Source organism: Canis lupus, chromosome 38 (assembly GCF_011100685.1).
Source record: "Canis lupus familiaris isolate Mischka breed German Shepherd chromosome 38, alternate assembly UU_Cfam_GSD_1.0, whole genome shotgun sequence".
In the NCBI taxonomy this organism is placed as follows: domain Eukaryota; kingdom Metazoa; phylum Chordata; class Mammalia; order Carnivora; family Canidae; genus Canis; species Canis lupus.
In genome coordinates this window covers 20718943-20733750 of record NC_049259.1, presented here as the reverse complement: position 1 = coordinate 20733750, position 14808 = coordinate 20718943, and the positions used below count along the sequence as shown (strand labels likewise).

At 41.1% G+C, this 14808-nt stretch overlaps 1 protein-coding gene and 1 long non-coding RNA gene across 14 annotated transcripts in view; one reads left to right on the top strand and one right to left on the bottom strand.

The window, feature by feature from the left end:
* The window catches only part of DDR2 (discoidin domain receptor tyrosine kinase 2), a 149868-nt gene that overhangs the window by 120683 nt on the left and 14377 nt on the right, over window positions 1-14808 (top strand). For all 7 annotated transcript variants that reach the window (XM_038586245.1, XM_038586249.1, XM_038586247.1 and 4 more), the window contains 7 exons: window positions 339-522; window positions 4093-4336; window positions 8060-8122; window positions 8898-9028; window positions 11582-11792; window positions 13200-13423; window positions 14637-14764. In XM_038586245.1, the coding sequence (XP_038442173.1) occupies window positions 339-522; window positions 4093-4336; window positions 8060-8122; window positions 8898-9028; window positions 11582-11792; window positions 13200-13423; window positions 14637-14764 (1185 nt within the window). The remainder of the gene's footprint in view (window positions 1-338; window positions 523-4092; window positions 4337-8059; window positions 8123-8897; window positions 9029-11581; window positions 11793-13199; window positions 13424-14636; window positions 14765-14808) is intronic.
* LOC111094605 overlaps window positions 1-14808 on the bottom strand; it is a 72871-nt gene that overhangs the window by 53861 nt on the left and 4202 nt on the right. For 2 of the 7 annotated variants that reach the window (XR_005385796.1, XR_005385794.1), the window contains 2 exons: window positions 8816-9019; window positions 7241-7402 (listed from right to left, as the gene is read on the bottom strand). This is a non-coding gene — a long non-coding RNA (uncharacterized LOC111094605). Of the gene's footprint in view, window positions 1-7240; window positions 7403-8815; window positions 9189-13530; window positions 13765-14808 lie in introns of those variants that run through there. The other 5 variants (XR_005385792.1, XR_005385793.1, XR_005385795.1 and 2 more) reach the window with 4 other exon arrangements.

The following is a 14808-nucleotide window of genomic DNA, read 5'->3' as shown; positions in this document are numbered from 1 at the left end:
TATTCAGTTTCCAAGAATAGGTAAGGATACAATAGATTATAGAACGCTTTTCTTATAACCTGATAAAATATTGTTCAAAAGCTTTGCTGCTGAAGGAGTAAGCAATTAAGTATTTTGTAAAATTTATTTGTATGAAATTCTTTGTTCTCCATTGATGCAGGATAAATGCATCAATATTATAAAATATACTGGATTTTTCATAATCCTTCAACCTTCAAGATAATCAACTCTTACAAAACCCTGGGGTGAAGAAGCTGGGTATAAAAGCTCTTCCTCGAATGTGCAATTAATTCTAGATTTCTCTCTCCCTTTCCCGTCTTTTCCCCTGGCTTGCGCAGCATGACTGAAGGGTTGGGCCAGCTGACAGATGGGGTGTCTGGCCTGGATGACTTCACTCAGACTCACGAATACCACGTGTGGCCGGGCTATGACTACGTGGGCTGGAGGAATGAAAGTGCCCCCAGTGGTTACATCGAGATCATGTTTGAATTTGACCGCATCAGGAATTTCACAACCATGAAGGTCAGTGGAGTTAGGTGTAGTGGAACGTGTCCAAGGAATCCAAAATGATGGTGTAGTGAAAAGGCACACTAGAAAGAACCCTGGGTGGTGCCAGCAGAACTGGATTCAAATCGGTATTCTGCTACTAATGAGCCACATGTGTTTCCAAGTCACTTCATCTCTTGGCTTCTTGCTTCCTTTGTAAATAAGGGGGTTAGACTAGGTCACTGTTTCTCAATGTTTTCTGTTGTTCCAACATCAGAGCCTACATACCATTAGGCACAGTGGGCCTAGAGCTCACAGGACTTTTTAAAGCCCCTGGAAATGTTTTAACTTTAACTTCTTTTAAAGTCAGTGGGGGAAAAGAACTTTTAGGGTCAAAAATTATTTTCATCTGTTTAACAACACAATTTTAAAATACAGTTTTATTTTATTTTATTTTTAGTGGAGAGAGGGGCTCACAAGAGCAAAAGTAACAATTGCCCATGGAAATCATTTTATGGCCCTGCCCCATGTGCCCCAGGGACAAGACATACTTTTATCAATAAGGCTGGCTTGTTGCAACTCTAATTCTAAATGGAAGACATGAATATTTTGTATTTTGTCTTTGGAATAACTTTCCACCCCTACCCTGTCTCTTTAACCCCTGCAGCACTGAGAAATCATAATAGAAGGCTCTGTACTCTTCTGTTTCCAGAGTTCTTTGTCCCTTATCTGTTGCAACAGCACATCTGTCTGGTCATCCTACTAGATTTTGATCTCCCCCAAACTGAACTCTAAGCTTGAGGAAAACTGGGGCTTAAAAGTACAAAGTCCTTTTGTTGAATGTAAGGGAGACCCCTGAAGTTTTTGTGGTTCACATAGAATTTTTACTGGTTTGTTGAGGAGCATAAGAGGACTCTAATAAGAGGCCCAAGAAAGTGGACAAGTGCATTTGACCTCACACATGGATCCTCATTTATCTGTCAGTTTCCCTATTAATAGTTAATATCATTATAATAATATTATATTAATATTATAATATTATAATAATATTATTTCCCTATTAATAGTTGAATACAGAATATTAATGGCCAAAAACCTGGTGTTGCTGCCTCTATTTCAATCCCCTTGGGATGATTTGCAGTTCAGTGTGGGGAGAGGCACTACCTATTTGCAAAAGGAGATATGTAGGATGAGTTGAAGATCCAGCAGAAGGAAATCTGTGTTATCATTAAGGGTCCCTAGTGAATCAAAATTTGTTATTCTTGGCACAAACCTGGAGTCAAAGAGGAAATCCATGTCTATTATATCACCCTCACATGTTAATGTGGTAATATCTCCTAACTGGACTAATAGCTATCAGTTAAATGAACAAATATTTAAGATGAGAACAGAAGGATCAACACATGCCCATCTACTTGTATATTGTTCAAGGCTGGCTCCTTGGCAGTTGTAAAACATAAGTACGTGCAGTTGTGTGTAACACACTCTTCTTCACAAGGTTTTCTGGAGGGAGGAAGAGAATATGCATAGTGGCAAAAATATGTACCTCCAGGGAAAATTTATTTGTTTTGCTGAATAATGAGATAGCCACATGCACCTATGAACATGTCTGTTGATTCAGAGAAATATACCATTGGGATAACTTTTAGTCTCAGACATAATAAAATGTATGTTAAACTCTCCACAAAATTGTACTATTTAGTCAATAGACATAATCTTCCTGAGTCCCCTGTAGCTCCGGTTTAATTAGTTTATCACAGGTCAGAATTATTCAGAAGCATAATCTACAGTAAGCAGGTGCCAGAAACTTCGAAGAAGCTATCTCAGGCTCAGGCCTCTCGAGCCCAAACAGGTCTCTAGCATATTTTAATTTTTCTGAGACAAATAAAATGTAAAAGATGACTTTTGGATCACTAACATCTTTTAGAGAGTAGTTATTGGTTTCTAGGCAAATTATTGCCATTCCCCTCAGTCCTTAAATATAGTCAAAATAGCCTATTGAAGTATATTCATGTACTTTTAAAATGTTCTGCATTTATTAAATAAATATGTAAGCCCAGAGGGGAATGAAATTCTATACTATTTATTTGCATTCCAGGAGAATTCTCAAAACATCTGGAGGAGAGATTATTACCTCTCCCGCAGGCTACCTATCCAACACTTTGCAGATTTCAAAAAAAAAAAAAAATCTAAAAAATCTAGTGAAGCTGTAGATGGTATTTTTTGGATTTTTTTTTCTAGCCTTGCTCCATTGACTTGTGCTCAATAAACTGGAACAGTTAACTCATCCCAAAGAAAGAAGGTACTAACAGATGTTTTCAACATTAAAAAGTTTACAGGAAAATCCAAATGGAGAAGTTAAAGCAACTTGCTCCATTTCTGTGTGACATGGTATTGGCAAGAGCACTGGACTAAGAGTCTAGAGTTCTAGACTCCATCCTGTTGTTGACTGCTCATTTCTCTGCTCATTTCTTCAACCATAAAATTGCTGCAATCATTGCTGCTTCTTCTTCATTTAAAAATAAATTCTGAATGGTAGTCCTCCTGTATTTCCCATCCAGAGAGCAGAGGAGGGTACCAAAGACAGTCGGAGGGTTACAATTCAGGCCCTAAGCAAGACATTAAAATGCAAATAGCAAATATATTCCCAGAATGGCAAAGATGCTTTTCCAACCTGTGCAGTCTTTTAGTTCAGGGGATAGCGATCCACAAAGCTCCATTTTCCACGTACGACTAAGCCAGAGGAAATGTCAGTGAACTACCACGAGGGACCTGACCTAGTTACAAATATGCATATTCCATTTCTGAGGGATGTTAAATGCAGCAAGGTGCTCCAGAGGAACTGTTGTGGGATCTTTGTTTCCGATGACCCTTTTAAAAGCCATACAAATATCCTGGTGAAAGAGTCATGGCAGCAGGCAAGAGGATGCAAGCTACTTTCCGAAAGACCTTCTTTTCTCATCTCAGAAAATATCCGTGGGGAAGATTTCATGCCCACATCAGAATGGCTTCACCTTAACTTAACTTAAATGAAGATAGTGTGTCTCTGGCTGAAAAATGCCAATATGTGGCCCTTGAAATGAGATTCCTAAAGAGAAAGATGAAATTGTTTTGGAATGTGTACTGTTTCAGATTTCTCAGCTAACCCTGTTGGAAGGAGTGGACTGGCTTTAGAATGCACCTAGGAGGGAGCAGGAGAGAGGACTCCCCCTTACCTCAGTTCAGAGCAGCCTGCTTCTGGGTGCATGGCAAGCCTGTTGGAGAGGGTTAGACACCTGGGAGTGTTAAGCGCAAGGAAGGCCCCGAAAGGATGCTGGTCCAGCCCTCATTTAACAGATGAGGTGACAGGAAATGAGGTGACCCGGGCCTTACAGGTGTAGACAGGTGACCAGGGGAGCCACCTCGGTTCTGAGGGCCAGACCAATGTATCCCTGCCACCCTTCAAGTTCCTGGAAGAGCAAGTCTGAAAGACTACAGAGCAACTTCTCACCAAGGGCAGTGCTCAGATAAATGGTCAGGTCTAGGACGTCAGGGGTTAGGTTGCACTGTGTCCCTGCGCCACTTACTGCTGTCAGCCTGTCACTCGCATGCCTCTTTCTCTGCCAGGTCCATTGCAACAACATGTTTGCTAAAGGTGTGAAGATTTTTAAGGAGGTGCAGTGCTACTTCCGCTCTGAGGCCAACGAGTGGGAACCTAACGCTGTGTCCTTCCCCCTCGTCCTGGACGATGTCAACCCCAGTGCCCGCTTCGTCACGGTGCCCCTCCACCACCGCATGGCCAGTGCCATCAAGTGCCAATACCATTTTGCGGACACCTGGATGATGTTCAGTGAAATCACCTTCCAATCAGGTTGGGAGCTGAGGGAGCCTCCTGTGGAAATGGGAGGAACAGGAGGAAGGGGTGGACTGGAGCTGCTCACTGGAGGGTCTCTAAGGAAAAGGGTTGCATGGCGGCTTCTCGCAGATGCATAGAGGAATCTTCCGTAAGACTAGAATACTTACTGGGTTCTACATATTTTTGTAAAAGGCACATAAATAAAGGACTAATACATGAGAATACAATGAGCTAAAGCTATATAAATGAAGCCAGTTAAGGGGAAGCACACTACTAAAATATTTAAGTGAAAATTTCTAAATAGGGGCACCTCGTTGGCTCTTTGGTTGAGCGTCTGCCAACCTGATCCTGGGGTGATCCTGGGGTCCTGGGATCGAGTCCCACATTGGGCTCCCTGCAGGGACCCTGCTTCTCCCTCTGCCTGTGTCTCTGCCTCTCTCTGTGTGTCTCTTATGAATAAATAAAATCTTAAGAAAAAATTCTAAATACACAAAAGTAAAGACCCCTCATCAGTCACTGCCTTACTAACCACTGGTTTTGCCAGTCTTGTTTTATCCATTTCTCCCTTTCCATTGTAGAATTTTAAATAAATTTGAGACATTATTTGATTTCATTACTAAAAATGTGAGACCACATCTAAGAAAATAGCATTATCTTTATAAACATCATGCCTCATACGCATAAAGCATTATGGCATCTAACAACATTTGTTAATAAGTAATTCTTTAACATTAGCTAATAGGTTGTCCACATTCAGGTATCCCTGATTGTCTAATACTACTACTACAGTTGGCTTGATCAAATTCAGATCCAAATAAGGTCCTCTTGGGGATCCCTGGGTGGCGCAGTGGTTTGGCGCCTGCCTTTGGCCCAGGGCGCGATCCTGGAGACCCAGGATCGAATCCCACGTCGGGCTCCCGGTGCATGCAGCCTGCTTCTCCCTCTGCCTGTGTCTCTGCCTCTCTCTCTCTCTCTGTGTGACTATCATATATAAATAAAGAAAAAAAATTTAAAAAAACCAAAAAAACAAATAAGGTCCTCTTGGGAGATTTCCTTTAGGATATTCCTAAGTGTCTCTCTTAATATAAAACAGTCCTTTTAAAAAAAATCCATTCTGGTTTGGCTGATTGCTTTCTGTGATGCCATTTTTTAGAGCATATATCTTTTGTCATTTCTGTAGACTCGTGGTTATATCTACAGGCTGATTTGATTCAAGTTCAATATTTATTTTTGTCAAGAATTTTCATAGATAGTGCTGTGTCCTTTATGTTGAACCTCATCATGAGGATGTAATGTTAGATTCTCTCACCTTAAGTAATGCTAAGATTGATTCCTGGGCTCAAGTTATCTCCACTGATGACCACTGCTTGAATTATTTATTTCATTAGGGATTGTTAAATGGTGATTTTCTAGTTTTTGCATTCCTTCTGCATTTATTAGCTCAATTTCTTCTGACTAGTAGAACTGTTCCTCATGCACTTGCTTACCCTGAGATATGGTTCACATTGAAAGGGCAGGAAACATGATTAATTTTTTCTCTTCATCAATTTTCAGAGTTGATGCCCTAGCAACCTTCAATAATGTTTTGGTTTTTAATATCATCATGCATTCATTGCTTTTTTAATAATTTCAGTATGTTTAATCAGTTGTAATTATTAATTATTTCTGATGCTCAAATTGTCTTACATTTGACCAGAGCATACACCTTTAGGCTGGCTCTGTGTTCTTTGTATCTGGACTTATAAGACTTTGATAAATATCTTATTTTCTGGAAGAACAAAATTATGCAAGCTCTTTTTAAACATTGGTGTTCCAGATATGGAGTCAACCATTTCCTTAAGCAGTCCTCGTTCCTTTTATTGGAGAATGGTGCTTAGAGACCACAAACCGGGTAGTAGGGATTGTGCTGAATCTTGCAAAATTAAAAGGCATTTAGGACATTGTCTACCACCATTGAGATGAGGTACAAAACCCACACATTGATTTTTCTAAAGATGCTCAAAAAATCAAAAAACTGATACCAAGAATTAGCAGTCAGGAGAGAGGTCAGTAGAGGGTGGGTTCATAACAGTGTCAAAAGAGTGAGCCTTGCACTGGACTGGTAGAAAAGTTTAGGTGAAAAATAACAGAAGAGGGGAAGAGAGACTAATGTGAAGATAAAGTACAAGACCCCATGCTTTCTGATTTAACTTTTATTTCTTAAAAATTTTTGTTTATTTATTTTAAGATTTTAAAAATTTATATATTTATTTATTTGAGAAAGAGAGAGAGAGAGAGAGAGAGAGCAGGAGGATGAGTAGAGGGAGAGGGACAAACAGGCTCCATGCTGAGAGCAGAGCCCAACATGGGACTCCACCCCATGACTGAAGATCTCATGACTGAGATCATGACTTGAGCCAAAATCAAGAGTCGGACCCTTAACTGACTGAGCCACCCAGGCACCCCTGATTTAAGTTTTAAAGGAAGAAAATTTCAGGACAGTTTGCTCATTAAGATGTACTGATAAGGAAATAGAACATCTGTTTGAAAAAAAAACAAGTTTGGTGCCTTGATGCCTTCTTCTATAAAGACCTAATTTAAGAATAGATTGATTATTTTACATGAAGTATTTACTAAGAGCAGAAATTTAGAGCAGTCTGGGTGGCTCAGCAGTTTAGCGCTGCCTTCATCCCAGGGTGTGGTCCTGGGGACCCAGGATTGAATCCCACGTCAGGCTCCCTGCATGGAATGGAGCCTGCTTCTCCCTCTGCCTCTGTCTGTGCCTCTCATGAATAAATAAATTAAATCTTAAAAAAAAAAAAAGAACAGTGGTTTAGATGTTTAAAAACGGTGTCATTACATTGTGTTAACAATGAGACCATAGATTCTCATCCATCCTCAGGGATTCTATTCTCTTGGCAGAGTAATTAGTCCACTTACCTTGTTATACCCAATTGCAGCAATGGGCTAGTTTTTGACTCCTGGGATCTCTTGAGTTTTATAATCCAATGTCATGATAACATTCATTTCCATTGGAGCTTGAGGACCCAATGCAGAAAAGTATATGTAGATGCCAGATACCTCCCAATTTGCATAATAATGCTAAGAAGAAGAAAAATTAGGACTTACGGAGAGCATGCGGGTTGAAGGGAATTGCATATTCTAATTCTTGACTTCCTTCCTTAGACAAATCAGAGGGGAAAATGAGTTGCCAACATCAATCTAGCAAATACACTCTGGGGGGCTAGTTTTAGAAGCTTATACATCACAGTAAAGGACACTCCGGTATCAATAATTTACCTATAAGGATGAGGTTTGATTATAAATTAAAGGGCTAGGTCAATGAGCATAGTGAAAACAACTTAATTTCCTTGGAGAGCCGCTTAGCGCTATGTCTGTTCCATGACCACTTACCCATCATGTTCTCTCTACATTTTGCTGAATTTGGGTCTGACTTCCTATGCATGCTTTATGATAATGTGTGGTCACAGCCCTCTGAGCCACTGTTTCATAAACTTCTTTGTACCATGACACCTAGTATCGTTTAAACAAACATTTTCCAAAAGAAGAGTTGCTCTTACTGTCCAGATGAATGATGATTTTTTAAAATTTAGAATATTATATGAGTTCCTTTTTAAGAAAGGCTGATGACAACTCGCTAAATTGATTTCACAATGTGCTAGGTCACGATCTGCCTCCAGAAAAACCACTACTTAGCTGTATTCTCCCCAGCTCTGACTCACACTTATTTTGTAACAGACGCTGCAATGTATAACAACTCTGGAGCCCTGCCCACCTCACCTGTGGCACCCACAACCTATGGTATGTGTGATTTCTAGTTATAAAAGTTAAAATTGAAGGGGGCTTCTAAAAGATGAAGAAGGGTAGAGATTTGCAAGGGCCTGATTGTCTGCATAGGAGGCTTTATACCAGGTGGCTTTGGATGAAGGGTAGTTCTGGAAAGATAGAATCCAAAGTAAAGGATCCAAACTCACTCTCCTCACTAGTTCATTTTATTCTTCAGTTAAAGCAGAGTCTGGAGTTGTTCCAATTGCTTCATGAAAGTTTGGGTATCTCAGAACAAAAACAAGGAAAGGGACATTTCTAGGGGATCTCAATGGATGGAAGTCCATTAAACAAAATGGTAGTCTCTCTAATTGGAGATACATGCAAAAATGTATCCAGTGCTTTAGATGATCACTGGTAATATGAGCCGGCAATATGGGAAACACATATGATCAAGTGTCTCCAAGGGGGACTCTTCACCTATTTTTCATGAGGTATGACTGTGGGCCAGTAGACCTAGGCTGTGGTAATAAAGGAACAAAATTTGAGGATGAATTGAAAACTTCTCCATTATCCAGTCTGATACATGAGGAGGAGGCGGAGGCTACGGCCCCAAGGAGGAGGACTGTATGTTGGAGGAGCAAAGTCATACAAGACTAGCAAGACTGAAACTAAGCAGAAGTGTTAAGGCGGCATCTTGTAGAATTATCCTGAAGGAAAAAGTTCTACCTCTGTCCCTGGTCCAGTCTCTCATGCTTTTCCTTGCCCCATGAGATGGTGATGTTCTCCATCTCTCTCTTCTTGGTCACAGATCCAATGCTTAAAGTCGATGACAGCAACACTCGGATCCTGATTGGCTGCTTGGTGGCCATCATCTTCATTCTCCTGGCCATCATTGTCATCATCCTCTGGAGGCAGTTCTGGCAGAAAATGCTGGAGAAGGTAAGGAAGTGCAGAACAGTCATGGGATAAGAACCTGTGCTACACGTGCCTAAGCCACTGTCACCCCAGGAGAAAAAGGCAAACTATAAGAACTTGTAAATGCTTAGAGCATTAACTGAGGCCACTAAGAAGCCTGGGATTGGAGAAGCTTGTTGCTGAAGGGAGTCAGAAAAGAATAAGCTAAGTCCATTTTCTCATGTTTGAAACGAGGATTTTGGAGCCTCCCTAGGAAACTCTTCCTAATACATTGAATCTCAACTCAAACATCTTCCTTGAAGGTTTTGATTCACTGGGTTTGGGGAGAGTGCAGGCATCTGTGTTTTTTAAAAAAATTAACAGATGTACAATTGGTACCTAGCTAAAATTTCTGATAATGCTGTTCCTTCTCTTGTTACTGTTTACACACATGCATGTGTGTGTGTGTGTAGAAAAACATTCAGCCTCATTAATATCCAAGCCAAGTTTCTCATAGTCCTGTTTCTACTTTATTTACTTGGAAGTTGTGATTATGCATCCTTCTGGGTCCCTCTTCAGATTTGTTTTGTCCAGCCTAACTTACCTGAATAATTTTTATACATTTGCCTAACATTCGACAATCTGCAAGGTCTTTTTTTTGTGTGTACTCTTTTACTTAAACCTTGTTGAATAATGGTGAGCTGGGCCTAGTAAGTTATATAGAAGTGTGATGTACTTAAGGTCATATAACTGATATCCTATTTTCTATGGTCATTCCAATTGTCAGTGTTGAAATTTGTCAACTTTTTTCCTTTTAAAATATATACATTCCACTGAAAAGTTGGAATATCTATAACTTTGGTATTTTAGGCTAGATAGCAACTCCCTGGGCATTTCTGCTAGGTATCTGATACACTTAGGGTCTGCTGATGTTTAAGTGTTTCTAGATTTGGCCATGGACGTCTTCACTGATCCATGGATTCAAAGGGATGTGGACTGAAAGGTTAGAGAAGCTCTGAGCTTTGAGGTAATTCAAGACCTTTCTTCTAGAATGCTGGAACACACTGGGTATCTAAGTTCTGGATGAGGAGCAGCAAAATGTGCTGGTGGTAGTAGAAGCTGGTAGTCTGAAGGTCCATGGGACAGCTTGAAGCTGATGTGTGTCTTATTGAGTATTTTGTTATGCCTGCATTTTCACTGGGAAGAGGGAATCTGTGTTCTATACCCTGTGAGCTATATTTCTCTTTATTGGAGAAATTACCACACTTCTCTGGATCTTCTGAGCCTGATTGGAATATGTTCATGACTGGAAGAGGAGTATTGGATTGGAGATTCTTCAAGTAAAAGGGAAAGCAAAAATTTTGCCCTGGAATATTTAACTTGGTCCTTCAAAAAATTATTTCTACCCTGTGTATCCTAGTAAGATAAATCCAGATGCTTTGGAATGACAGGATTTCTTCCTGGGGACAGAATTTGTGTCTCTGTGTGTGTCTATGCGTTTGTGTGCACGTATGCGTATGTGTGTGTATAAAACCCTTAGGCATACACATATATTCCAAAAACCATGATTCAAAATAGCTTTAGACTAACCATTATTTGCAGGATGCTTTTAGTAGTGTCCTTAACATTTTTTCTTTGAGAGAGCTAAATAAACCCATACTTATTGAGTACCTACTATGTGCTGGGCTCCAAACTCTGTATTGAGGATGTGATTGTAACAAAGGACTTTTTAGTTCAGGGGATAAAGCAGACATCTAAGCGTTCTCCACTGAACACTCAAACATGTGTTTATGAGAGTGGAACATTTTTTATGTTCAAATCCAAATAGTTCACATACATTCAAATTCGTGCATTTTCCTTTAGAAGGTGCAGATAGATCACATCGGCTAGGATGCCAAAACAATTTTATTATCTTTCTCCTCCCTCCCCCCTCCTCCTCCCCCTCCTCCTCTCCCTCCTCCTTCTCCTCCCCTCCTCTCTCTCTTCTTCTTCTTCTTCTTCTTCTTCTTCTTCATTAGGTATAATTCACTTCAGTATCCCTAGGGATTTCCTTTTGCATTCTTATAGCTATTTTATTTTGGGCTAGTAAAAATGCAGGATTGAGGGACATATTATCCTAAGCTATGGAGCCAGAGTGATGGAGTGCACTACTGAGCCATCATGTTATAGCACATCTGTTGAGTGAATGAGCATTTTAATGTGTCTACACAGAATCAAACCAATTAAAGGATAAGCCTGCTAAAATCCAGTATATAATAGAACATCAAAAACTGTAAGATGGAGAAGATCTTTGATTGGCCACTGATAGGTTCTCACAGTGTCATATAAATAATGCTTATAAATGCTTCAGTGGAAGTTAACAAACATTGGCAGCACAGAAGTTAGGAGATCACATTTTGCCTTGAAGCAATGGAGGATTACTCTCAGTTCCTATGACACAGGCATTTGACACAGGTCGCATCCCTGTCACTTGTGGTGCTTCCAGGGTTTAAGAGTAACAGAGAGGTATTTCACCTGAGTGGAGGAGCTGGATCTCAGAAGAGGAGGAGGCTATGATCCCCTTTGTGCCAACATGCCTTCCCCATTCTTCTCATTCAGGCTTCCCGGAGGATGCTGGATGATGAAATGACAGTCAGCCTGTCCCTGCCCAGTGAGTCCAGCATGTTCAACAACAACCGCTCCTCATCGCCAAGTGAGCAGGAGTCCAATTCCACTTATGATCGCATCTTTCCCCTTCGTCCTGACTACCAGGAGCCATCGAGGCTGATACGAAAACTCCCAGAATTTGCTCCTGGGGAGGAAGAGTCAGGTGAGGATGGCCCAGTGGCAGAGAATGAGGGAGAGATCTTGACGGGCATCATGAAGGTGTGACACTTTTCTCCTCCTCAGCCAAGACTGGTTTTAATCGAGAGGAGCCCACGTTTTCCTGAGAAGTCCACACTCTCTTTCTAGACTGATCTGCCACTGGTCCTACCCTAATCTGAGTGCCTCTCTTTTGCTACTGCACATAGTAGGTATTTAAAAGGACCCTCAGGTCAGAAGAGAAAGAAAATAGATAAAGGTTGTCGCTAAGGTGCTAACACCTGAAGAGCCTAAGCTAAGTCCAACTAGTCTGGTCTCTTCATTTTCCATAGGAAGAAGGTGAGGAAGCCCAGCTAGGGCACTCACCCAATACCAAACATCATTAGTGGTAAATTCAGGACTAGCATTTCACCTGGAGAAAACAAATAAATGAAGCTAAAGACATCCTGGAATTCCCAATCTTCTAGCCATCTAGATAACTGAGTTTATCTAATTTTTGTTTATTTCTCTTTGGTGAAAATTTATTAGAATGATACAAGATCTTTTACATCAGTGAATATTTCTTGCCTTTCTTCAATAAAAAGCATTGCTTTGGTAAAATAGTGCCAATTGATTCATATCCAGTGTTTTTTAGAGTGCTGCAGAGTGACATCAGAAGGGATTCTGGGGTCATCAGTGAGGCTCAGAGCAGCTTTTCCATAAGGTCAGCACCTGAGGAATGACCTAAGTCAGTGGAACTTGTGTTTGGGAGAAAGGCCAGATGGAGAAGCAGACAGACCTAACTGGGCACGCATAGGCTTTGCAAGGGCTCTTTTCAAAGGAGGAAAGGAAACTCGCATATGTTTATCACTCAGCGGATAAGAAACATTGAAGGAGCACGTTGAACTCAAGGATATGAACGAATTTATTTCCTAGGCTAACCTAAAGTAACTTACCTATTTTCTAATATGTTAAAACATCTCCCCCCTCATATTTTAAGTTATTTTTTTTTAAGGAAGAATGTGTCTCAAACTATATTGAATCATCGGAAAGTTGTTTCATCCCTAAAATATGTTATTAAATCAATGAGAGTGTCTTCAAATTAAAGAAATAAGTGATGTGATTAAATCATCGAACTTTCCTACTCTGCTCTTATCTAGAGTGAACTACACCTACAGCTTCACCACGATCCCCTAAGATTAGCCAAGGAGGTTGCTAATGATCACGTAGTTTGAGAAGAATAAGAGAAAATGATATTCTACATTCTGAAGGCCACGAGACAGGGTCTCCAGGGGAACCATTCTTTGAGTGAGAATGGCATGGAGTAGTGTAGGCTGTCTTAGGGGCAGGTCCTAGCCTTCCTTTTGGGTTTTCTTCCTGGAAGGATCTCCAAAGATGCCCCTTGGAGGAGGACTTATTGCCTGTGTCTTCCCAGGCTGCAGTGGCGTCGTGAAGCCTGCCCAGCCCAGCGGGCCTGAGGGGGCGCCACACTACGCAGAGGCTGACATCGTGAACCTGCAGGGGGTCACGGGAGGCAACACCTACTCGGTGCCTGCCGTTACCATGGACCTGCTCTCAGGGAAGGACGTGGCTGTGGAAGAGTTCCCCAGGAAACTCCTAACGTTCAAGGAGAAGCTGGGAGAAGGCCAGTTCGGGGAGGTGAGTTGAATCTTTTAGTGGGATCTCTGGTTCTTGGTATCTCAAAGATAGGGGTTGAATACAAATGGCCAGTAGAGCCAAGTGTCCCTTCCGAAGTGGGTTCAGACCTCAATGTCTCCTTCACTCCTCTGTCCTTGCCTCGTCCTCTGGAAGGCTGGTATTGGGATCAACCTCATCTTTGTGAAATAGCCCACAAAGGTTGCTGGGTCTTCTGAGTTCTGTATAGAAATTTTTAAAGCAAGCAAGTCACTAGACTGCAGATATCTTGAAAAACATGCAATATTTTCAAATTTTTTTACGATAGGTTACAAAGGGTGGGGTCCCGTAAGATGTGATCATCTTTGATAAACTGTCCAAGAACATCCTGCTACTTGATAGCCACTTTGTTTTCTTCCTGTCAGTGGGAGTTATGTGTAAAGTGGTCAAAAACAACCTCGCCCCTGACTTGAGTCCCAGAATCAGCCGGAGGGAATGAATTGCCAACTGAGATAAGGAGGAGCACTCTTCCCGATGGCCCTCCGAGTGATGCACGTAATAGTGACTTTGCACTCTTCTATCAGTCACGGGAACCTTCTGAGAATCCAAAGCCATGACTTAAGTGGCAACAGGAGCCTTTCACCAGCACCATCTGAACCCCAGATGAAATATAGGAATATGTTATTGGTTTTCAGTGTGGGTGGCATGCTTTGCCCTTGGGTAGGTTTGGTGTTGGTGGATGTACAAGGGCCGGTGACATCTGTTTGTGATGTCGTATATACTCATTCTGTCCCCTGGGTTAAAAACACAGGCTCATTATTCTGTTACTAATACATAGGGGTTACTTATGTACTAACACCATACTAAGGGATTACCTTAGAGAAGAAACTGCCATATGTTTCCTATGAGCCAATAACTAAACTTCCTTGAGTCAAAGTTGGAGTGTTTCTGCCGAGCGCCATTTTAGAGTGGCCTATGCCGTAATACAATAGTATGTTGTAGGTTCAGTCACATAGCATCCCAATCCATGTATGTTTCTTTTATAAAGCAGTAACAATGTCAAACTTTATCATTGTTTGTCTCGACTATTTGCATTAAAGGCATGTTACACGTATCTTAACATGTATGATTTGGCTTGAGTTGTAAGAGTTAGCTTATCTCCAGGAAATGCCCAGCAAGAGTACTGAGCCATCTTCAGGAGAAACGATGATGCTGAGACTAGATGACTTTTGTCTAGGTTCATCTCTGTGAAGTGGAGGGGATGGAAAAATTCAAAGACAAAGATTTTGCCCTAGATGTCAGTGCCAACCAGCCTGTCCTGGTGGCCGTGAAAATGCTCCGAGCAGACGCCAACAAGAATGCCAGGTCTGTGGTCTGCATTTTGAATTTTTCTTTATGTATTTCGCCTT